We start from the raw sequence: 26,966 nt of genomic DNA on the forward strand, positions 1-26,966 counted from the left end.
TTCCCTCAGTATTTAGCATTGACTACATATTGCAACAGAGAATTCCCTCAGTATTTAGCATTGACTACATATTGCAGTAGAGAATTCCCTCAGTATTTAGCATTGGCTAGATAGGGCTACAGACTAATGTAACAATGTATTTATTTCATGAAATGCAGCACACAATCCTGATAATGGCATCTTCATTCCTAAAGGACAGAAAACCGTTCAATCCCTCTGTCTCCTGCTGGCAACACAGTTTGAATCGGAGAGTAGCTGCTGTACATTTCAAATAGACGTAAGATTGACTGCACAGTTTCCTAGGGTTAGTGCTAGCATCTGCTGTGAGCAAGAGTTCTTAACATTCATGAATATCATTCATCGTATGTGTTGACTGCTTGAAACATGTAATCCAACTTGGATTGATTTTGAGCCTGAATCTTGACTGAGTTTCGAATCTGGTTGTATTGATTGCCCTGTTTGCAGAGTAGGCTTTGTGAATTGTGGATTTGAGGAGAATTTCAAATAAGATTTTGATCCTGTTGTTATAGATAAATGGAATATGCATTCAAACTTAATCAATACTTTCAATGTGTTTGAAGGGTTTTATCTCCTTTGCAAGTCAACATTTGTTTGTTACAACAAATGCGCCTGGGGACTCCCTCAGAAGTTGCACATCCAAAATGAACTTGTTCCATATTGACCACTTCTCCGCCCCCATCAATGAATGTCACATATCTTGAGAACACAGACCTAACCCGTTCCCATGAACAGTTCCACCTGCATCACCATCCCATCTTGAACAGTCAGTTGTTTTGCAAAAAATTGTTCGTTCCACAAATGTCAGGAATACATCACTCAGGTTTTCAAAAGCAATGTGTATAAAAGATGACATTTTAAATGCATTGTGGGTAAACAATAATTGTTTGTGTCTGTTTTAAGGCGTATATACAAATATGACATTGACAAAAGATGAAAGGCTTATTCTGCTTCTGGCAGTGAAAGAGGACAGCAGTAGAATAACTGAGCCATAAAATATCTATGTACCTGACTTCTAACTGATCATATTAAATCTATGCTTGTGTTTTTATTGATTCAATAAACATGAATACATGCTGTGATGAAATTTAAAAATAGTCATGTAACAAGTGAGTCATGATCGTACAACAGATTGCAATATGCCAGGTGTGGACGGAACCTGGTGCCGTTTGTGATGGAATCACTGTCAGGAATCATAGTCGTAATTCCTGGCAGATCAAGTAGCACCTTGCAGGGAACAATATGTAACGATATTGACTGAACACTGTAGAGCCTTCAAAATATATACACAACAAATCATTACCAGACACTGCAACTGATTGGGTATGGCCCATGGCTAGATGACAGCGCCAGGTATTTAGCTCTTGGCTGTAGGACTGTGAAGATTGTGTGTTGTCGGATATTCAAGTACAGATTATACAGGAAAGCATATGTCAATTGTAACATTTGTGTTTCAGGTGAGTGATGATGGGCCTTAACCACGTAATGCCAACAGGATGATCCCGCCTGTGCTCCTGGATGCAGTCTACATTATGGGAGTTCTCAGTCTTGCTGTTCTAGGTGAGATAACATGTATATCATGTCTGTGTTTCTGAATGTAGTCTACATTATGGGAGTTCTCAGTCGTGCTGTTCTAGGTGAGATAACATGTATATCATGTCTGTGTTTCTGCATGTAGTCTACATTATGGGAGTTCTCAGTCGTGCTGTTCTAGGTGAGATAACATGTATATCATGTCTGTGTTTCTGCATGTAGTCTACATTATGGGAGATCTCAGTCTTGCTGTTCTAGGTGAGATAACATGTATATCATGTCTGTGTTTCTGAATGTAGTCTACATTATGGGAGTTCTCAGTCTTGCTGTTCTAGGTGAGATAACATGTATATCATGTCTGTGTTTCTGAATGTAGTCTACATTATGGGAGATCTCAGTCTTGCTGTTCTAGGTGAGATAACATGTATATCATGTCTGTGTTTCTGCATGTAGTCTACATTATGGGAGTTCTCAGTCGTGCTGTTCTAGGTGAGATAACATGTATATCATGTCTGTGTTTCTGAATGTAGTCTACATTATGGGAGATCTCAGTCGTGCTGTTCTAGGTGAGATAACATGTATATCATGTCTGTGTTTCTGAATGTAGTCTACATTATGGGAGATCTCAGTTGTGCTGTTCTAGGTGAGATAACATGTATATCATGTCTGTGTTTCTGAATGTAGTCTACATTATGGGAGATCTCAGTCGTGCTGTTCTAGGTGAGATAACATGTATATCATGTCTGTGTTTCTGAATGTAGTCTACATTATGGGAGTTCTCAGTCTTGCTGTTCTAGGTGAGATAACATGTATATCATGTCTGTGTTTCTGTGTTTCTGAATGTAGTCTACATTATGGGAGATCTCAGTCTTGCTGTTCTAGGTGAGATAACATGTATATCATGTCTGTGTTTCTGAATGTAGTCTACATTATGGGAGTTCTCAGTCTTGCTGTTCTAGGTGAGATAACATGTATATCATGTCTAGGTGTGTTTCTGAATGTAGTCTACATTATGGGAGTTCTCAGTCTTGCTGTTCTAGGTGAGATAACATGTATATCATGTCTGTGTTTCTGAATGTAGTCTACATTATGGGAGTATCTCTAGTCGTGCTGTTCTAGGTGAGATAACATGTATATCATGTCTGTGTTTCTGCATGTAGTCTACATTATGGGAGTTCTCAGTTGTGCTGTTCTAGGTGAGATAACATGTATATCATGTCTGTGTTTCTGAATGTAGTCTACATTATGGGAGTTCTCAGTCTTGCTGTTCTAGGTGAGATAACATGTATATCATGTCTGTGTTTCTGAATGTAGTCTACATTATGGGAGATCTCAGTCTTGCTGTTCTAGGTGAGATAACATGTATATCATGTCTGTGTTTCTGAATGTAGTCTACATTATGGGAGTTCTCAGTCTTGCTGTTCTAGGTGAGATAACATGTATATCATGTCTGTGTTTCTGAATGTAGTCTACATTATGGGAGATCTCAGTCTTGCTGTTCTAGGTGAGATAACATGTATATCATGTCTGTGTTTCTGAATGTAGTCTACATTATGGGAGTTCTCAGTCTTGCTGTTCTAGGTGAGATAACATGTATATCATGTCTGTGTTTCTGAATGTAGTCTACATTATGGGAGTTCTCAGTCTTGCTGTTCTAGGTGAGATAACATGTATATCATGTCTGTGTTTCTGAATGTAGTCTACATTATGGGAGTTCTCAGTCTTGCTGTTCTAGGTGAGATAACATGTATATCATGTCTGTGTTTCTGAATGTAGTCTACATTATGGGAGATCTCAGTCGTGCTGTTCTAGGTGAGATAACATGTATATCATGTCTGTGTTTCTGAATGTAGTCTACATTATGGGAGATCTCAGTCTTGCTGTTCTAGGTGAGATAACATGTATATCATGTCTGTGTTTCTGAATGTAGTCTACATTATAGGGGAGTTCTCAGTCTTGCTGTTCTAGGTGAGATAACATGTATATCATGTCTGTGTTTCTGAATGTAGTCTACATTATGGGAGTTCTCAGTCTTGCTGTTCTAGGTGAGATAACATGTATATCATGTCTGTGTTTCTGAATGTAGTCTACATTATGGGAGATCTCAGTCTTGCTGTTCTAGGTGAGATAACATGTATATCATGTCTGTGTTTCTGAATGTAGTCTACATTATGGGAGTTCTCAGTCTTGCTGTTCTAGGTGAGATAACATGTATATCATGTCTGTGTCTTCTGAATGTAGTCTACATTATGGGAGTTCTCAGTCGTGCTGTTCTAGGTGAGATAACATGTATATCATGTCTGTGTTTCTGAATGTAGTCTACATTATGGGAGTTCTCAGTCTTGCTGTTCTAGGTGAGATAACATGTATATCATGTCATGTCTGTGTTTCTGAATGTAGTCTACATTATGGGAGATCTCAGTCTGTTGCTGTTCTAGGTGAGATAACATGTATATCATGTCTGTGTTTCTGCATGTAGTCTACATTATGGGAGATCTCAGTCTTGCTGTTCTAGGTGAGATAACATGTATATCATGTCTGTGTTTCTGAATGTAGTCTACATTATGGGAGATCTCAGTCTTGCTGTTCTAGGTGAGATAACATGTATATCATGTCTGTGTTTCTGAATGTAGTCTACATTATGGGAGATCTCAGTCTTGCTGTTCTAGGTGAGATAACATGTATATCATGTCTGTGTTTCTGAAATGTCTACATTATGGGAGTCTTACATTATGAGATAACATGATGTCTGTGTTTCTGAATGTAGTCTACATTATGATCTCTGTTCTAGGTGAGATAACATGTATATCATGTCTGTGTTTCTGAATGTAGTCTACATTATGGGAGTTCTCAGTCTTGCTGTTCTAGGTGAGATAACATGTATATCATGTCTGTGTTTCTGCATGTAGTCTACATTATGGGAGATCTCAGTCTTGCTGTTCTAGGTGAGATAACATGTATATCATGTCTGTGTTTCTGCATGTAGTCTACATTATGGGAGTTCTCAGTCTTGCTGTTCTAGGTGAGATAACATGTATATCATGTCTGTGTTTCTGAATGTAGTCTACATTATGGGAGATCTTAGTCTTGCTGTTCTAGGTGAGATAACATGTATATCATGTCTGTGTTTCTGAATGTAGTCTACATTATGGGAGATCTCAGTCGTGCTGTTCTAGGTGAGATAACATGTATATCATGTCTGTGTTTCTGGTCTGGATCCTGGATCACAGAGATAACTGTTCCTCCAATGTTTAATCTGGAATATGTGAAGTCAAACTGTTTTTCAATTCTGTTTTAATTTGTTTATAGTTTCTTTTTTAAACATGTCTAAGTATTCATTTTCTGCCAACTACACTTCTTGAGGTGTGAGTAGACACAATATGATAGTGATTGCTGTGAATATTGTGGACCAAAGTTATGAATATTGGAAGGACACGCTGTTTAACTGCAGCTAATATAAACATTCTTTATTGACATTTTGAGTAAAATTAAAAAATTAGATTGCAAACATAAGTCCAGATATGCAAAGATGTTTTATTATGAGATCGTGTAACAACTGGATTAACTTTCATAATTCAATATGGATTTGTTGACTCTATTTCCAATGACTGATCACGACGGAAAGATGAGCGAAGGTTGATGGTTTTGATACTGATTTTAAGTGTCAAGTGAGGATCTCGGTTTATCTATGAGATTGGCTTATGTACGGTAATATACAGTAAACCGACAAATCTGTAACCCAAATGTTTCAAACATGTACCTCATATATTGTACTATTTTCCAACAGGAGAAGAAAACGAGAAGTGTGAATACTCCTTCTCCTATAAGCAATCGCAGTCAGGGAAATTTGCATCTCCAAAGTTCCCAGAAGAGTATCCTGAGCTCATCAAATGTAAATACAGGTTTGAAGCTGCACAAGATGGCCGTATTCAGCTGGAGTTTGACTACTTTGACCTTGAAGACATGGCAAAAGATGATACATCGTAAGTTCTATATTTTTTTATGTTGTATAGTACAAGTATGTAGGTTTCTGTTTATCAGTGTGCATCAGGTTTCTATTGCCTTGCTGACTGATGTCCTTTGACATGTGAATATACCTTGACATGTGAATATACCTTGACATGTGAATATACTTTGACATGTGAATTTACCTTGACATGTGAATATACCTTGACATGTGAATATACCTTGAAATGTGAATCCCTTGAAACATGCCTGATCTCTGAGCCCTATCCTGTACTTCAAATATACACAAAATTCAGTAGAAAGGAATGTTTACAGTAGAGATACAGTGTATGTGCCTCTGGGGATGCAAGATTCAGTCAACTCTTTCTGAAACACCTGTATCATCCCTCTTCGATACTGTTTCATAGCACATGCTTATGGTAATATCAGAATCACACAGTGGATTCTGCTTTTAGTGGAGATTTCATACAGTCATGACAAAGTATTTTGCCACTTTTATTTTGCACATTGAGTACATTTGTGTTTTTGATTGAATGTCTCAAATTTAGTTTTAGCCATATTATTTTGTACACGTGAGGATCGTGACAGGGACACAGTATTTCAGAGCTGTATGTGAAGTCATCACACACGTTGTTTTTCCAAGAAGTGCTTCACAAGTCGATATTGATATGGAATAATTATATACATGCAGAGAATCTATAAAGCGATTGAAACTTAGAGATCTGAAACTCAAGTTACATGACTTGTTTGAGTGGCACTTAAAAGTTGGTGTGATGAACGAGGAGAGTTCTATTGATATACAACTTCTTAAATATAATATGAGCGACGTTTCAGTGTAGCTACTAACACCGTTATCAAGTATACGAGTCATCATTTGCTTGATAACGGTGTTAGTAGCTACACCGAAACGTCACTCATATTATATTTAAGAAGTTGTATATCCATAGAACTCTCCTCGTTGCTCAAGTTACTTGACTGGCTCTTGGTTCTGACTGAAGAAATTCAGAAAAATCTTGGATATCCTGCCAATGAAATTATTTTATCTATGTTTAATACACCCATCATACTTGCCATGTAATGCTAGTTGTATGGGAGGTATCCTCTTTTGCCAGTCGGGCAAGTTGTTCATTTAAAGAGTAAGAGGATTATGAGGCATGGTCGACTAGGTTTGTTTGTTTAACTAATCCCACACGGCCTTCACCATTAGAGGGAATGATTTTTGTTCAGTTATTACATTGCTGTTAACGATAGGGCTAAAATTGGGCTTATCAGGTTAAATCAGTTTTGACATCTATTGGTTTTGCTGAAATATGGTACAAACAAGAATTGCTCCCAAACTTTCTACCTGTAATCAAACAAAGAATTGACGATCAAGCTTTTCAATGTACAGTTGGACAGATATCTAGTTCAAGGAAATGTATTATCTTTAAGCATATCATAGATTGTTGTACTATGCAATATTATTTAACAAAATCTATTCCACTAATTTGTAGAAAATACTTATCAAATTTTTGCTTGTCTGCCCATAATTTATCAATTGAGTGTGGTAGAAATAAAAATATAAATGTAAACGAAAGAAAGTGTATCAATTGTAATTCTGATATTGAAGACGAGTTTCACTTTGTTTTGTATGTTCCACCCAAATTGTCAATCCCGTCCACTTGTATCAATTCATGCTGTGTCAATTTATGCTTTATATAACCACTGATAAGTTGACTTCTTTGATTGGCATTCTAGAAGTTGGGTAGATGAAGGATGAGGAGAATCTATGTCGAAACATCGCCTATACAGAATAAAGAAGTTGTATATCCATAGAAATAGTCCTCATCCTTCACCGATAAGTTGTAAAACTTAAGGTTAATAAAGAATTGAATTGATAGACTACAGAGACAAAAAGACAATGCATGTTCAAGCAGGAAAGAAGACCATGATAGAGTATGGAGATGCTGTTTCTCATCTTGTACTTTAAAGACAATTGTGTATAAACTATCATTGTGGACATTGATAATGTACGATTGTGATTAGTACGTTATCAATTTCTTATATTTACGCAGTTAGATTATGCTAAACATTGTGTACAGTAATGTATGTTATGTGCTGAACATATAAATACAAATGATGGTCCACTTGTGTCTTTCTTGGCTTGGTCATCTCCTCCGTCACTCCTTCTTACTCCTTAAATAAACAACTTGCCCGACTGGCAAAAGAGGAACACCCCGTTGTATGTAGCCCACGTTGTGCTTCGGATCATTTAACAGCAATAATTTGCCTTGCACGTTATTTACATGGGTTTTGTAAAGCATCTTGAAAATAACTTTAGACAGACATCATATAGAATAGAATAGAATAGAATAGAATAGAATAGAATAGAATAGAATAGAATAGAATAGAATAGAATAGAATAGAATAGAATAGAATAGAATAGAATAGAATAGAATAATACTTTAATGCCTTTTCAGGAATTTGTGTTACATCAGCAGAGCTACTGACACATCAGAGATATACAAAACATATTTACATGAATTCATTGATTTAAGTATCTTCACATTTGTTTAAAAGAGATATGGTACTTGGAATAAAGGATGTACGGGTCTCTCTTAGTTTTCACAATTGGAAGGGTGAATGGGATGGACAGGAGGGGGGACAGATGGGGGAAGGACAGATGGGGGAAGGAGCTGGGACCAGGATTGTTTCTAAATTGGCAATCAAGCTCCTGTCCAGAGAATTCAGTTTGATATATATTTTTTTTTAAACTTAGGACCTGTTTATTTTGGAAAAAAATAATTGAGCTCCTAAACATTTAAAACAAACTGCAAAGCAAAGGGTATGCCCTCACCAATGAAAATGAAATGCTTGCTACATGACCTCTCCATGTAGTCATATAGGTAATCTACTGGTCTGAACTCTACTCAGAATGTCTGACATGGAATCTAGATCTAATCACAATAATCCGCAGATTCTTGTAAATTGAAAATTGATCCACATAGATCCTGTTTAATAGAAATGTAAGGTTTCTCACATGCTGTAGTGTGTAAATCAACCCCAAAATCAAGTTGAGGGTTATCCCAGACTGGTGCTGAAATTCATATGTCTTCATCAATACTGAAATTCATGTGTCTTCATCAATACTGAAATTCATATGTCTTCATCAATACTGAAATTCATATGTCTTCATCAATACTGAAATTCAGTCAGGCAAACAAAACCAAATACTCCTCCACATATGTCCACCTAAACAATGACCCTGTGTGAGACAAACCTACTATAGAAACCTTCAGGATAAGTACTTTTGATATCCACTTTTCCACAAAGATGATTTATATGCTGGTAAAGAACTGTGTTGCAGTATATTGTGAAAGAGGTATCAGTATTGTGATATCTTTTGTGGTATATTGGGAGCTGAAGCGTTGACAGTGATTGACACTGATTGTACATGCAGATCCTGTTTTCTACAAATTAAAGTGAATATAGTCTGTTGTCACCATTTTGTAGTCATGGATGCAAGGAAGATAACAACCTGCTTGAAATATCACATCTGAATATTTACCATTTGTCTGTTTTGAACGTAAACATCATGCAAGACTGAACGTCTGTGTAGACTTTCAGTAGAGATACAAACAATATGTTATAATGTTTTCACCTAGTGTACCTCATCATAGAATAATGTTACAGTGTAAACCATTAGACAAGTGTACTACAATACACCAGCAGACCAGTAATTCTGGTTGTAGGGGCTGTGGGGTAGCCTAGTGGTTAAAGCGTTCGCTCGTCACGCCAAAGATCCGGGTTCGATTCCCCACATGGGCACAATGTGTGAAGCCCATTTTGCGTGTCCCCCGCCGTGATATTGCTGGAATACTGCTAAAAGCGGCGTAAAACTAAACTCACTCACTCCTGGTTGTAGTGGTACATGTATATGTGATCTCGGAAAGAAGAGAGTACACGGTGAAAGCAATGTTTAGTTATTTATTATTATTTTCTTCACTCTTTATTGTGAGATTTTAAAAATGAAAACAACCAAATATGAATATTTCTGAATTATTTGGATAACTTTTTAATCGTACAACCATATGCCTACTTTGTTGAAAGATGTCTGTTCAATATTTTGTACAAATTATTCAGGTAGCAATAAGAAAGAGTTCAGGGTGTGTATCTTGCATAGACTGTATCCTGGTTTGGTCGTCAACAATCTTACAGAATTTGATTTGATTTAAACATATTTATTCAAGAGAATGGATTGGGTACAAGTTATGCCAACTTAGTGAAACCCTCTCCTATTTACAGTGCTTACATGCAGAAGTGAAACAAACTATATGTACAGGGATAGAAACATATATACAAAAGGATATATACAATACAATTAATCCATGAATTATTTAGATCATAAACATTATATCCAATTACTGAACCTTTTGGAGTTTGATATATATTTTTGAACTTCTTTAAAAATTTGAATATATTTGAATATCTTACAGAAAGTATCAGTAAACTGTGATTTGTCTCCTCTGATGGTCGAACTTAATGGGGCTCAAATCAATTGAAGAATGTTTCAGAAGTTGCATGTTGAGAAATCAATCTTGGAAATGTGCAAAACCATAGAATTTGGCACTGTTTATCTATTTCTTAAAGAAACATATTTTCCACTTACAAATATATCCCAGTTTGTGGCCACCATTCACTTTTCATTTATCATAATTTTTCACAATTTTGTCTTCTTTAATGCTATTTTAAACTAAAAATGGAACAGATGAATATTGAAATTGTGATTTCCACCATTGTGTTCCCAGCCTATAACTATGATATTCCTCTATATATAGCATGATTTGATTTTCTCTCAACACTGCAGCAGATTGATTTCTACTCCAATGTTCTCAACACAGGTCTATTTCATCCCAACTGATAGGAAGCGCCAGTTGATTTCAATTTGGAAGTCCTATGTGTGAGTCTGCAGGAACATATGTAGACAGAGATTCCACAAGTATTATGTTATCAGTGTTTTTTTAGGTCAAGGCAATCAAGTGAAAGTGGCAACTCCCTTTCTATGTTCAAAGAAATCTTGATGTGTAAATTAAAGAGACAAAACCATGACATTATTGTAAGAAATCTCTGCTTAAAGCTGAGCTCATTGTATGGGGGCGGTGGGGTAGCCTTGTGGTTAAAGTGTTCGCTCGTCATGCCGAAGACCCAGGTTTGATTCCCCACATGGGTACAATGTGAGAAGCCCATTTCTGATGTCACCCGCTGTGATATTACTGGAACATTGCTAAAAGTGGCTAAAAACTAACTCACTCACACTCGCTCATTGTGTGATTCTCACTATATCATAACCATCTCCTTTGAATCACTTTCAAATCGTGATAATACCAGATAATACCATCACAAACACATGCAAAGGCAAGTTACAACATGAAAATAATGGTACGTCACTTCAGGGAAATACTTTAGACATCATTCTGATCACTGATGCAGCAAATTTGGTAATGGCCTCCACATGTCTACCATAATGAACTTTGTGCAAACACATGGTAAATTGGGGTAGCCTAGTGGTTAAAGCGTTGGCTCATCACGCGCCGAAGACCCAGGTTCGATTCCCCACATGGGCACAATGTGTTAAGCCTATTTCTCGTGTCCCCCGCCGTGATATTGCTGGAATATTGCTAAAAACTAAACTCAGTCAGTCAGACATGATAAATTACGTGATGGACAGTATGGTGTTTTGGCGAATCGTCTAACAAGACCTGTGGTCGTGTGATGTTTAACGGCTGATGCTAGTGTCATTCAGATGTCCCTGTTATACACCTGTACGAGCTGTCTCAGTAAAGATATCACATATTAATAGCTATGACATCTATTTATTGAACATCCCCTACTGTTTTCAATGGTATATTTGGATCCTCATTGCTAAAAATAACAGCAATCAGATAATTCGCAATGTTAAGTAAACTTCTCAAAGTTAATTTCAGTGTATATGACATAGATTTTGAACAGTTTTGTTTTATAATAGCTTTTAAAAGCTTTCTTCACTGCAGATATGCAGTTTCAAGATCACAATACCAGATTCATTGGCTCATATATTATATGCACAGCTGTTATGTTTTCTTCAAAAGTTTGCATCTTATATCGAATTTAACAAAGAAGAATTATTGTGCATCAAAAGACCTAAAACTGAGTAGCCCCTGAATGAACTACTAGTCACACAGTTCTTTTTACAATCCCTGATTCCAGCCGCAGTATAACGTAAACTGGGATATAATTTCTTCTAATATTTATCATCAGGGACCACAGTAATGGGTAAATGTTGATAGGTTTGTCTGTAAGCGTGATTGTTGTGTCATCTCTCAATCTCACACAGACATATTGATCACTCTTGCCCCAAAACGTAGAATCTTACCAGCTTATCTGATTAAATGCATCACAGTACAGCATGGTGTTTTAACATTTTGACTTGTTCTAAATACTTTGTGAAAGTAAAATATTGCAATGATGATTGACCTGGGATAGAAATGATCTTCAGGCTTGTTGGAATCGGAGACGGATGGTCAGACTCACTGACTTGTGTAATGCAGTCATAGTATCCTATTTCCATAGATCAATGCTTATGATGTTTATCTCTGGATCGTCTGGTCCAGACTTGATTATTTAAATGACTGGTGCTATATATACTACCATCCAAAAGAAAGTATACCAAATATTTTTGCCATTTAAAATCTTAATTTTGAACCTAGATCCAGGAAATTTTACAGAAACATGTGACAAGGTAATGGCAACTTATGTGTAATGACAAATTTCTCGTCTCGCGAATTGTCTTGCTCAAACGCTCATTTTCTGAAAAAGTAACATGCACGTGCTTCACAAAATGCACGTGCATAAAAAACATATAAAAGCAGCTCATGACACAAGGCATCGTCACAGAATAAAAAAGCACACAAGAAAAATGCCACGCCTGACCACAGTACACAGAGAGAGATGTAGGAATGGCCCAACAAGGAGGGTCACATGCCCTCATCGTGAGAACCTTGGCTGCACCCGGGTATGCATCACCAGGTTGTTTCAGCGTCTCCGCCAGACAGGGCAGACTGTAGACAGGCCGAGAAGTGGGAGACCGCAGGTGACCACGCCCCAGGAGGACCTCTACATCCGGGTAATCCACCTCAGGAACCGCTTCATCCAGGCAACAGCAACGGCAACAGCGGCACTCGGACATCGTATATGTCGACAGACAGTATCACGACGACTGTGTGAACATGATATTCGAGCACGACATCCATGCCATTGGCACAACAACACCGGCGTAACAGGCTCCGCTGGGCAAGACAACTTCGACGTTGGCAAGTGTGAGACTGGTCACGTGTCCTCTTTTCGGATGAGAGCAGGTTCTGCATATTCACAACTGATGGCTGTCAACGTGTCTACAGACGTATTAGAGAACGTTTAGCTCAACATGCGACAGCTGGAACAGTTCCTGAATGACACCTGGCAATAGATTCCATGCAACGTCATTAGACGTTTGACATCATCTGTGCACGGATGTATTGTTGCTTGTGTCAGTGCTCAAGGAGGACATACTCGCTACTGAGGCAGTACATGGCTCTAAATTGTGTACCTGGCATTTTGACAAACTTTCTGTTTGTTCAGTTTTCTTGTTATGATCCATGTTTGGACCCCCCATGTGTTTGTATCCTTTTCATTTCTTTATCATTGTTATTTCTGATCTGTGTTTATGTTTAAATAATGCAGGAATGAATACTCTAATGAAATATAAAACATATTTTGTTGAAATCGTTTTTGTTGTCTTTTAATTGGCTTTCGAAACTAGTGGTATACTTTCTTTTGGATGGTAGTTTAGTTGGAATACAAAATATATTTTGTATATTTCAACAAAAATGAACTTTATACTGGATGGAATAAACACAAATTTGCCAGTAGCTATTGTTCCAAATCCCAGGTTTATATTTGATCTGGAAACATGACTTAATATGCATGTTTACAGAAATCACAACATAAAAAATACGATTTTTTATGTGGAGCAATTTTATGTATAAATTTTTTACTGACTAACTTAATTTCGAACCAAACTTCAGGCTCATGTCGTCTTTGTCTGGCAGGAAGCTTATAGTATCAACTTCCGTAATGTATGTTCCTCCCCTGCCTTCAGGCCTCTGATATAACTGAAATTTGAAATGTACCAGATTTTCCTTCTACTTTTTTGCCACTGGCACTTTGGATATTATATAAATTGTAACTTCTTTGAGTGGCATTTTAGAAGTTCGGAAGAACAATATTGACAAACTTTATGGATAACAAGATTATCCATAAAGTTTGTCAATATTGTATAAATTGTATCTCTGCATTTTGTTACCAATGATTGTATCATTATTTCCAAATGCCTTCGGTCGATAATTGTGAAAGAAGTAATTTCTATGAGTACAAATCACCTCTTTCAAACAGATGTTATTTGACATCTTTAATTAGTATAAAATATTTTCCAGAGTTAAACAGAAAACAAACAAGATGGCAATATTGATACAGCAAGACTATGAGTGTTAATCTGTAATTACTGTCATCTGATCTGACAAGAAACATGACCACAGCCCAGGCTATGACATACACAAGCAATTGGGTGGAATTCGATTCTGAAACTGGTATCAAATTCATGTGATTTTTTTTAAAGTTTCAAGTGGCTTCTTAATTTTCTCCAGATACCACATTTTGTAAACTATTTCTGTTTCAGATGCCGGTTTGACTACATCGATGTGTTCAACGTTGATGAAATGGGATACATGTCTCTCGTAGACCGGTACTGTGGTTCCAAACTCCCTGAGCCCATCACCTCAGCTCAGTCCACCATGGAGATTATATTTGTGTCAGACTATACGAAAACAGCAAAAGGATTTATGGGACATTACAAATTTCTAGATGATAGTAAGTATGAATATTTGGAAGGTGATCAATAAGTTTAGCTTCTGATGTGATGTTAGTTCTGTGTATGTCAGTATTGAAATGGAACAGATATTCTTTACTTAAATATACCGCTCAATACTGACATGTGTGAATTAGTTTCTGTCTGCTGAAAATAGAGAGGGAAAGAAATCTGGTTACTTTATCACTGAAAATAAGTAAGCAGCTAAAGAGAATTTTTTTCTGTCAAAAAGTTTCTGGCTCTGAACATTTCCAAATTTGACACATCATTGACAAAGTTTTCCCCGTTTTTCTTGTACCATCTGTTCCTGTGTTATATCAGGTGAAGTATTGACTTGACTTTGCATGTGTTTCTGTCACCTGCTGTCATCACTGTTAGATAGTAGTTCCTTATCACATGCTCATGTCAGAATCCCAAATATATCCCCTAGCCATAAGTCTATTTAGGTGTGATGGACACATTCTTCAGTACTGCTAGAACAGAAAGACTTGCTGTATCCCATAGTACAGACAGACTCATATAAAGTTATCCAGTGTTGGATTTCAATGTTAAAACTTTGAAAGTAAATGTTACCCAAACAAGAATTGTTCTTCAGATATACAATACGTTACTTAACTAAGATTTTAAGTTCATTATTTTTTAAATTTTTACTAAAAATTTTTTTAAATTGACTAAAGGTATGTAGGTATAACAGCTGGAGGACTTTCCAAGGTTTTTCTTATGAGGAAATGATATATTAGATTGAACAAGTATATATGGTGACAAAGTGCGACTCTCTGGGACCAATTCTTATATATGCCGGACCAGGTACAAATGTATATGACCCAGATGACACATTTCTGTGTTAAAACATTAAACCACAAAGAACATAAGCCACAATCTTAAATGAAAATACAAAGGGTTATAGATAGTTTTTATTTGGGATATAGTTTCCAGCTCCTGGAAAGAAAAAAACATCTTCCCAGAATATGTACATGTGTCATTGATAACTTTCTACAGTTATTCTTAAACAGTCAAAATTATTTTCAGTATGATTGGAAATTAATTCTTTTGAATAATTACATAACATGTCTGTGTCCCAACTGACCTTTGGTTCCTCAGTACCCAGAGGTCATCGCATAGTTAGTTTATACTTGGCTGGCTGGTAACTATTCCTCATGTTATCTCACAACTGTTTATGGATTTGGTTTTTTGATTTATTTATTTCAACCTAGCTTTGTTACTAAGTTAACAACAATCTGTCAACCAAAAGAGAAAAGGTGTGGCCTCAGCTACCTTTATAGTGGTAGTTTAAGGGGTGGTGGGGTAACCTAGTGGTTAAAATGTTCACTAATAACTCTGAAGACCCGGTGTAACAGGCCAAACTTTTCCCCTTGCCAAACCTTCCCCAGGGAAACTTTAGCCTAGGACAAACTTTCCTCCCCTAGGCTTAATGTTCCCTGGGTAAAAACTCTGCAAAGCTTTGTCCTAGGCCAAACTTTCCCCACCCTTGAATACAGTGAGGTGTCTTCCCTTGTGGTAGAGATAACCGACAAGTTAACTCTTGTGATAGAGATAACCGACAAGTTGACTACAGCGGGTGTCTTCCCTTGTGGTAGAGTGTAACAGGCCAAACTTTCCCTTGTGGTAGAGATCCCCTACAGCGGGTGCCTTGTGGTAGAAACCTTACAGCGGGTGTCATCCCTTGTGGTAGAGATAACTGACAAGTTGACTTAGCCAACGGGTGTCTTCCCTTGTGGTAGAGATAACTGACAAACAGCCGAGGTGTCTTTAAAGGCTACTTCTTTCCCACCCTTGTTCCGGGTGTCTTCCCTTTGGTAGAGATAACCGACATATATCATCCCTTGTGGTAGAGATAACCGACAAGTTCACTATAGACTACAGTGGTGTCTTCCCTTGTGGTGTCTTCCACTGTGACCAAGGACGACCATCAACAGTTTGCTTGGGTATATATTACCATCAGGAAAAGTAGTAAAACAAATTTCTCCACTACATTGAGTATGATAATTAGCTTTATAAATGGCTTTAAAATATGGCATCCATGTCGGCGACACCAACTTAACAGTTGGAAGCAGATGTAAACATCAACACAACAACAACAACCCAACACAATATCTATGTAAACATCAACACAACAACAACAACCCAACACAATATCTATATCAAATGCTGTATCATCTATCATTCTACTATATTGCCTTATTCTATGTTCAAAAGACAAAGTTTGATAAGGGGTATACTTGGCCCATGGATATCTGAATCATATTTCATTCACCCAAAGCAATTATGGATTGGTGAACAAGCTTATTCAAATAATGTTCCATTACATTTATACATAAATACAACAATAATTTGACAATAAACAACATGCTAAGAGAGCAAGCAACCTGTGTATATTACATCTTATTTACCCATCAAAAGTGTGACTGAATGTCTACTTCTTATGGTGACATGATTTGGACAGATGACGTGTCTTCATAGGGATGGCGACAGGAGCAGGATGGATTTAAAGATTTATGCCATTCAAACTGTGGATTCACATCACTACACCTAAGTCAGAGGCAAGAATGGACTATTTGGCAGATATGTGTACCAAAATATAAGTCAAAACTACTGTCAGTTTGATGTTTGTAATAACTTGTTCTCCCCTTTGATATAAGAACAAGGGTGGGGAAGAAGTGGCCTAGCTAGGCCAGAATCTCCCCCTTTTGATATAAGAACAAAGGTGGGGAAGAAGTGGCCTAGCTAGGCCAGAATCTCCCCCCTTTTCATAGGAAACAGAAGAAAACATCCTAGTTTAAACAGGGGGAAAACTTTGGACTTGGGGAAGGGGAACTTTAGTCTAGCCCAAACTTTCCTCGGGGTAAGAATATCCAAGGACAAAACCTCCCCGGGAAAGTTTGGCCTAGGGGAAACTTTAGCCTAGCCCAAACTTTGCCCAGGGTAAGAATGTCCTAGGACAAAACCTCCCCAGGGAAGGTTTGGCCTAGGCCAGATTCTCCCCGAGGAAAGTTTAGACTGGGGAAGAAATGGCCTGCTACACCGGGTTTAAGTCCACACATGGTTATCATCTGTGAAGCTCATTTCTGGTTTCCGTGATATTGCTGGAATATTACTAAGAGCGGCTTAAACTAAAACTCACTCACTCACAATCACTATTGCTAAAAGCATGATAAAACCCAACTCACTCACTATCGTGGTCTTTTCACAAGAGTTTTGATGAGTCGTCTTACTGCATGTTTTGTTCAGATTTCTTATTGACCACTGGTATATGATTGATTGCGTGTAGAAGTAGAAATGAAGAACAGGTTATTAAACAACAGTGGTGATCATATTACAAAGGCAATGGTATGTAACTTGTGATCTATTTTTGCTGCCAGAGGACTTTCATGACTTTTAAAAGACACATTAGCAATCAGTATTGCAGGACATCTGACTCCCAACCTTGTAGTAGTTGTTTGAAGTTTGAAAACTCGCCCACTTCTTTGCTTGTGAATTTGTATGATTAAAATCATGTGTTTTAACTGGCAAAAACCAAAAGGAAGAATTCTTTTTTTAATACAGTTTGACGTTTTTGTTGATTACTTCGTACTTGTGATATTCCAGCATCCACATTATCAATATATATATTAACACTTATTTTGCAATACCTACTTCTCCAGAAGAGCTCTGTAGGAAATAACTGTGTTGTATTTCTGGCCAAGAGTTTTGATCATGATCAAATTATATTTTAAACTACAAAGTTCAGTGTGGTTGCCATAGCTTCATGATTTCTTACAAGGATATGGGAAGACATACATAAACTGAAATGACCACAGCTACCTGTTTGATTAAAAATGTGTTCATGTATTGATCTGCATTGGCAGTTTAGTAAACAGATTTGGGAGGGAGATGCTTCAAATGTAATAAACATTTCAGAAAGTTGGGCTTTGTGTATATACAAACAAACTGATAACTTGAGAAACATCCTCTTTTGATGACATCCTGAAGAAGGTTCAAAGCAAGGACCTAAATTCAAGTCCTTGGTCAATCCAATACATAAGTACATGTGATCTGCAGAACTCTTCCCAGGGTGTGAGAACACTGAATACCTACATCAGTAGATACACTAGTTGCTGCTTTACAATGAACACATCAAGACCTGGCTCATGCAAGTGGGAGACCAGTTGGTGAGGAGATCAGTGAGTGTGCAGATCACATTGGTGAAAGTTATGCAACATTTGGCACTGCCTGGCAGCTATCTACTGAACACATTACTTCAGCATCAGGCTATGGTAGTGTATTCACGCAGGTCATGCACAGAGCAAGGCTCATTGGAATTTCATGAGTTTAACTGTGTTCATTTCATTACCTGCCTAAAATAGGACATTGCTATTACACTGCAAACCGTATGTATTACGGTCTGGATTAACTAGCTGGTATGTATTACTGGAAGATGGAGGAGCTCGGTGTATAACAAACTGTGATGCATTAATGATAGTGATTAATTTGCATGTCAGAAGACCATTCTGATATCCTTCAGAGAAGATATAGGTTGTGCGCCAATTTGCCAATAAATGATCATAACCATAGCTTTAATTATTATTGTTATATGAATGACTGACATTTCATTGTGACACACATGATTTGATAATGATAAAAATGTACTTAAAATTTGCTGCTAAAAAGTGACAAACAAAAAAATACATGAAATTGAAGGTGCCAACTTTCACTTCAGATTGGTACCCCTTTGGTCCTAACACAGTGAGTCTGAATGGCTTTGGGGGTATTATAGCCTCCCCTCAGTTCCCGGGACCCTACCCTGGACACATTGAGAAGACGTGGCAGATCAAGGTCAAGGAAGGACAGTTGGTGCTTGTCCATCTGATGGCCATGGATATGGGACCTACATGTAAGTAGAACAATGTGCAGATTTGTGTCCCTTACTTCTGATAGGATCTGCCAATGTAATTAAGGCTGTATTGTTTGCTTTATAAGAACCACTCTCTGCATGAAATGCATTGCAAACTCACCAGGTTGCATCAGAGAGACATTCTTTATCAGTTATATAGTGTCCAGGATTCTACAGTTGCAAGATAAGTGTGTGTTTAAAGCAGCAGATCTGATTTTTGTATCTTGGAAACAAACATTAACAGTCACTTCTAAATGTATGATAATAAGGGTTTTTATGTTGTTATATTGTAAAGTTTATTTCTTATTACCAAATCAAGGCTGTGAAAAAGCAAATTCACTGTTCAGACATCTGACTGGTTCAAGATCTATGCATCCTTCCTCTAAACGAAGCAGTCCAGAGTTGCATCCATAACCTTATAATTATTTGAGTTTGAGTCCTAGATTGACACTGATTATGTAGATTTATCAGCACCATAACTGTGTTTAACAACTTTGTCAAAGCGTTAAATGTCTCGTAGCACACGTGACGTCCAGCTTTCCACCCACATCACGCTGACATGTTGTGATGTACCTGAAATAATGTTCAAACCCAATTAACATAAATGTCATCTGACAGCTGTGTGAGTGCATTGGAAAGTTACCAATAACTTTACATATTAACAACTTGTCAGCAAACACTCCACATTTAGCAGCAGTTGATACATTTCAACAGAATAACAATCCACAGCAGCTTCTGAACCATTCAGCCACCCAGTCATCTTGTAGCTAACTTGTATGACAAGCCACAGCTGTTGGGGACCTACATTCAGACATAGAATCCACTGAACACCACCAGTCAACTTGCAGCTAACTTGTATGACAAGCCACAGCTGTTGGGACCTACATTCAGACATAGAATCCACTGAACACCACCAGTCAACTTGCAGCTAGCTTGTATGACAAGCCACATCAGTTGGGACCTACATTCAGACATAGAATCCACTGAACACCACCCAGTCAACTTGTAGCTAACTTGTATGACAAGCCACAGCTGTTGGGGACCTACATTCAGACATAGAATCCACTGAACACCACCCAGTCAAACTTGTATGACAAGCTAACTTGTATGACAAGCCACAGCTGTTGGGGACCTGTTGGGACCTACATACATTCAGACATAGAATCCACTGAACACCACCAGTCAACTTGCAGCTAACTTGTATGACAAGCCACAGCTGTTGGGACCTACATTCAGACATAGAATCCACTGAACACCACCAGTCAACTTGTAGCTAACTTGTATGACAAGCCACAGCTGTTGGGGACCTACATTCAGACATAGAATCCACTGAACACCACCCAGTCAACTTGCAGCTAACTTGTATGACAAGCCACAGCTGTTGGGACCTACATTCAGACATGAAATCCACTGAACACCACCCAGTCAACTTGCAGCTAACTTGTATGACAAGCCACAGCTGTTTGGGACCTACATTCAGACATGGAATCCACTGAACACCACCCAGTCAACTTGCAGCTAACTTGTATGACAAGCCACAGCTGTTGGGGACCTACATTCAGACATGGAATCCACTGAACACCACCCAGTCAACTTGCAGCTAACTTGTATGACAAGCCACAGCTGTTGGGACCTACATTCAGACATAGAATCCACTGAACACCACCCAGTCAACTTGCAGCTAACTTGTATGACAAGCCACAGCTGTTGGGACCTACATTCAGACATGGAATCCACTGAACACCACCAGTCAACTTGCAGCTAACTTGTATGACAAACCACAGCTGTTGGGGACCTACATTCAGACATGGAATCCACTGAACACCACCAGTCAACTTGCAGCTAACTTGTATGACAAGCCACATCTGTTGGGGACCTACATTCAGACATAGAATCCACTGAACACCACCAGTCAACTTGCAGCTAACTTGTATGACAAGCCACAGCTGTTGGGGACCTACATTCAGACATAGAATCCACTGAACACCACCAGTCAACTTGCAGCTAACTTGTATGACAAGCCACAGCTGTTGGGGACCTACATTCAGACATAGAATCCACTGAACACCACCAGTCAACTTGCAGCTAACTTGTATGACAAGCCACATCTGTTGGGGACCTACATTCAGACATAGAATCCACTGAACACCACCCAGTCAACTTGAAGCTAACTTGTAGGACAAGCCACAGCTGTTGGGGACCTAGATTCAGACATGGAATCCAATGGTGTAACGGGGCCAGCAGAGTGCCAGTTAGGCTGAAAAAGGCAGAATAGACATTTCAAACATAATCTATTCACACCGGTTTTAACCTCATACATTTTAATTAGAATAACAGACTAATACTCATCCTTTGAGTCATCAACATGAACATTTAGCTGTAAATTCATGTAGGTTTACAAATTTATCATCAATCATGTGAAATAGGTTGCCAATATGTTCCCAGACAGACAGGTTCCTAGACAGACATGTTCGAGACATGAATAATGACTGACATGTTTGATAAACTTTACCAACATGAAGATGTTGGGATGTGGAATCCCCACAGGTGTCAAGAATATCAGCTGAGTGTAATCTCCTGTAATAAATATTGTATAATATAAATATATAGATTATTTTGCAAGTCTTCAGAGACCATGATATGTGGTTTGTATTCCTGTCAAGAATCAGAAGATATCTCAACTGTCTACAGCTTTTCTCTCTGTTGCTATATGTTGACCAGAATGCACAAAATGTCAGCTAGAAGATTTATACAAGTTATCAGCCAAATATTGTAGCAATCATGTAGTGTATAAGATTAGCTGGGGGTGATCTCCTGTAATAAATTGTAGCAATCTATTATGTGTGATTCCAATGCTGGGATCTGAACAAGGACGGTATGCCTCATCCACATTTGTAACAGATGACCAGGTAAGGATGACAGTTGTTCAGTGACCCATCGTCTTGCTACATATGTCGAAAGTCAAGCTGAGAGTACGACCAAGTTCAATAGCCATTGTGCTATGATCAACAACCATGACCCATGGTTCATCCTTCCACTACTTCTGTCAATACTGTCTCTACAACTGCCGCAGCATATAGTTCACGAAGTATTATGCAACCCAGCTATTTCCGCAATCCATAAAGATTGATGTGATGGAAACTGATGCAGTTGGTCTCCAGCATACTACCGACTGGATCCAATTATCTCAGTGTTAGTATATTGTCTACTACAACACAGGGGGGCAGATCTTATTGATTGCCAGAGACTGCTGCTGGTGCTGTGTTTTTGTCTACAAAGTGCTCCAAAGTACACACAAGTGGCAAATTGTTCACAGTGCCAATGTTTCTTAGTAATGAAGAACTAACTTGTAGAAGTTTTCAAAAACCTTTCTATGCTAGAAACCTATGATTGAGGTTCAAGCCTCAGTTTCTCATATGTAGGTTTGTCTGCACCATACCTATGTTTGTGGTGAGCCATACCCCTGCATCACTATAACTTGTCTCACCCTTGACAGGATAAGTGTCATCTGAAATATAAACCAGATTTAAACACAACTCACTCACTCATGGATACAACATGGAAAGGGCAGTTACCATTACGTCTTGCACACACATCACAGAGAACTTAGAACATCATGGTTTTATATTTGATCCTTTCTATTTTGAACTCAGATTTATGGGTTTGAAAAATCAGTAAATCAGATGGTGAGCAAAGTATGGTGAAAATGTTAAGTCGTATGAGGTTTATAAAGAGCATTTCAGAAAAGAAATATGATGCTCAACAATAAAACAACTGACTTCTTGGCAGTGATGGTATTTAGAACCATATAAGAACACAAATGTTCAGTCATTCGTTATTGAAATATTGTCTATAAAAAGTTTATATATAATATTTGAACAATTAGATATATCGAGATTGAAGAGTACACGGAAAGTAGGATGGGAGAGATTTTAGAAGTTTGTTATAGACTCTGCACACTCTTTTCAAAAGGTAAATTGAAAACAAAAACATTAAAATTGGAAAAGCATTATGCTTATATTCTAGTGAATGCATTACCCACACACCACAGCATAAAGTGGATGTACACATATTAAGGTAAACTTAAATAATATACATCTCATGATGCATCAAGCATCAAATATATCTTAAAGATGCAAAAGAATATAATGGATCTGAAATGTCTCTTTGTTGTATTGTTACTGACCAGAAACTTTCTGTAAACTTGAAACTACAAAGGGTTTGACCAAGAGCAGGTTCTGGAAACAGATGAACAGGTTACGTACACATGTTGTACATCTTCCCTGTACTTCCTTCATTACTTTTTGTTAGCCGCTCACATGTTCAGTAAAAAGGTTCTTCATCTGCAATGGCAAAAAACATTCAGCACAAGAAAAGGTTCCTTTCAACACTCTCAATTGAAAAAGAGTGTAAGAAATTTCATTAAGGTTTCAAATGACAGATAGCATTTTTTTATAGATTTTTTTCGTCCAAAACATTTTTCACAACACCAACATACATCTTTAAAGATTTAAAAAGCCGTTTATTTTCAGCCAAAAAGGCTACAGATATTTCAAACTAGCAGCCCAACATGAAATTCTACCCAACTGTGTACATTCCACCAATCCAACTGAGAGCACCTATGGGGTGAGGGCCATGCTTAGTTTGTACTTGCCAAAACTCAAGCTGTTTTGGGTTGCTTTCCTTAAAAAGAAACCCGTATGTAGTTTACAGTAAACTCATTGCTGACTTCTAAAAGGTTTTGAAACAGATACATGAGACTTATATGTCTTGGAATGTTCATCAAAACATGAAACGGAAAAGCCTTTGCAGGTGCTGTTTAAGTTACTTTCTCAAACACACCCTATTCCATAGTTTGTCTATCTAGGTCAGAGTGAACACAGGGGAACTGCAGATGACATCTTGTAGAATGGCAGGCAGTCTGACATACAGACCCTAGTACAAACATATCCAAGAAAACCCATGTAAGTCTAGATTAAGGGCAAGTCTAGATTTCCACAGTTCCACAAGTCTCAGGGCTTCTTTTTATTTTTTTGTTTTTATTATGAACTGTATTTTTCTGTAAAATATGTTCATTTCAGAAACTAGTTGTTAGTCTAAATGGCAGCCTGTTATCCTTGAACAGCTTGACTGCTGCAGATTCTGCTTGGGTGGATGTCATTGATGTCAGTATCTGTCTAGCTCCAGATGTTCAGATGGATTGAGACCAGGTGACCTTGAAAGCCATGGCATTACATTTATGTTCATAAAATCAGTGCAGATTTGTCCTCTGTAGGGATGACCATGGTCATGGTGATAAATGGCACTTGGTTCTTAAAGAGCAAAGACATCATCGAAAGAATGCACACCCCACTTTTCGCAATAGTGCTGATCGTTAGATATGATCATAATCATCATCATCTTCCCATTAACCGCCTCCGTGGTGTAGTGGTTAGAGCGTCCAGCCCGGAGAGCGGGAGGTCGCGGGTTCGATCCCCGACCGCGTCATACCAAAAGACGTTAAAATATGGTACTTGTTGGTTCCTGCCTGGTGTTTGGCATTAATGGGTACAACAAGGACTGGTCGGCTCGGAGTCAGTATAATGTGTCTGAGTGGGGTATTCATGCTTCACTGCGGCATGGTATCTCAGTGGGCTAGCACTATAAAACCAGCTTAAGTCTGGGCTAGTACAAGAAGCCGCACATACACACACACACGCATGCACGTCGTCATATGAGCGAAATATTCTCAAGTACGACGTTAAACCCAATTTCACCTCACCTCACCTCATCTTCCCATTACATATGGAAACAGGAACATATTCTTAAACATGTTTGATTAAAAACATCTCAACGCAGAGCCTTGTTGCTTGTGTGGTAGTAGCCATTACATAAATATGGGCAGATATGAGTCATAAACCAGAAATAGGTGCCGTGAATGTCCTTCTTGTAGCTCGTAAACGGTTATGGACAGTCTGCGCAGATATTGGCCCTAAAACCCAAATAGGTGCAGTGTAGGGCCGCAGTGTAGGGCCGCAGTGTGTGTCATGTTTTCAAATTTCAAGGTGAGGGAGATGGATTTAGTGATCATGGGCCCTGTGGTGATCTTGGATTATCTCTAGTGGCGCCAAGCTGCTGATACTGGGCCTATAGTTGGTTAAATGTGCACAGGGTAGTGATGAATGGCATGCTACCATGTCATCAACCAGCTTCAAGTCAACATTTCTCGGTTATTCTCACATTATTATTGAATCTTATCATGATGATTTTCCAAAATCATTTTGTTGAAATTGCACGTTCAGAAAATCGACCATATAATAGATCTATTGTATGGTCTCAAAATGAACCTTTGAAAATATTGTTACCTCTATGTTTTGTGTATTTAAAGAATTGGTAATGCTGTCATCAGTTTTCAACTTGAACAAGACATATAGCCAGCTGTCATGTCCTATGAAGCTACCCAATTCTTCATCACCTGTTTAATAAAGATGCCTTGAAGTGAAAGAATTTAATTAAAAGTTTGAAATCCAAGAACTATGCTTTTTATGTGTGTGATTCGTTTTATGCTATTCTTGTCTACCAAGCAATACCCTCGCCATCCATACTTCTGTATTTCTAAAGGATCTGTTTGCATTATTTTATATGAACCCATGCATCATCAATTCATACATAATGATCATATAAACCAAGGACAAAGAAACTGTTTATTTATCGATTCTGCTCTTGTTGATTAACATTTTAGAGGATGATTGAAATATATTTGACAAAAAAATAACGTAATCAAATAATTGCTGATATTTTCAGTGATTGCCTTGCAAGAGTGATCAATTAGGAAAACATATGAGCAGTTACTCAGTGGAAAAGAAATCTAAGGCAATAAAATTTGTGTGATTCAATTTGAGAATGATTTGTGTTCTAAAATAAGTTATTATTGTACAGAGAAAAGTTGTTTTAAAAAATCAGAAAAGAATTCTCCTGTCTCATGCATTTGTGTTGTAAAAATAAGTTATTACAGCACAAATAAAAATATCCAAATGCTGAACTGTTTTTAAAAATCAGAAAAGAGTTCTCCTGAATTCCTTAACTGACAATGCTGTAATTCTCCTCCAGAAGTTGTTCAGACTGATTAAGGCACAGACTAGAGAATGCATTGCATGTCACCAATAGTCGGCTGTAAAAGGGATAAATGTCTATTCAGCGAAGGAAGTGCATTATTCCTATTACACAGGAAATGTTACACATCACAGCTAATCTGTCTGAGAAGAACTCATACTGTTCCTTACACAAATCAACTGATTGATTTTTCTGATACTTTGTATTTAAAGGTCTCTCATTGTATAACTGTCTGGGTTTAGGATTTCTTTATTTGATAAAAAATACTATTTTCAAAATCTGAGTTATCTAATTCTTTTGATAATGATCATAATAATGTATGCTTGTTCCATTCTTTTTCAACCTGCTGAAAGCACTACATTATTTTTCCAATCAATGGATCAGTGTGCACTCATTTAATGCTCTGCTCCCTGGGGCATATACATCACAAGCTGCTTTATGGGTCGTCATGCCTTAATTCCTACCAGGTACCCATTCACTTCTGTGTGCATATATTGACCTAAATCCTTGTGTAAGGAGCCACAATATGTCACATGTGTTTCAGCA

At 37.8% G+C, this 26,966-nt stretch overlaps 1 protein-coding gene across 6 annotated transcripts in view; it reads left to right on the forward strand.

Moving 5' to 3' along the window:
* The window catches only part of LOC124263158 (procollagen C-endopeptidase enhancer 2-like), a 190,865-nt gene that overhangs the window by 141,108 nt on the left and 22,791 nt on the right, over window positions 1-26,966 (forward strand). For 4 of the 6 annotated variants that reach the window (XM_046697728.1, XM_046697729.1, XM_046697725.1 and 1 more), the window contains 4 exons: window positions 1,476-1,578; window positions 5,339-5,534; window positions 14,249-14,439; window positions 19,155-19,328. In XM_046697728.1, coding sequence (XP_046553684.1) covers window positions 1,515-1,578; window positions 5,339-5,534; window positions 14,249-14,439; window positions 19,155-19,328 — 625 coding nt within the window. In that variant the 5' untranslated portion in view covers window positions 1,476-1,514. Of the gene's footprint in view, window positions 1-1,193; window positions 1,372-1,475; window positions 1,579-4,541; window positions 4,574-5,338; window positions 5,535-14,248; window positions 14,440-19,154; window positions 19,329-26,966 lie in introns of those variants that run through there. The other 2 variants (XM_046697726.1, XM_046697730.1) reach the window with 2 other exon arrangements.

Source organism: Haliotis rubra, unplaced genomic scaffold (genome assembly GCF_003918875.1).
Source record: "Haliotis rubra isolate DU_JTF1 unplaced genomic scaffold, ASM391887v1 Scf87, whole genome shotgun sequence".
NCBI classification, from domain to species: Eukaryota; Metazoa; Mollusca; class Gastropoda; order Lepetellida; family Haliotidae; genus Haliotis; species Haliotis rubra.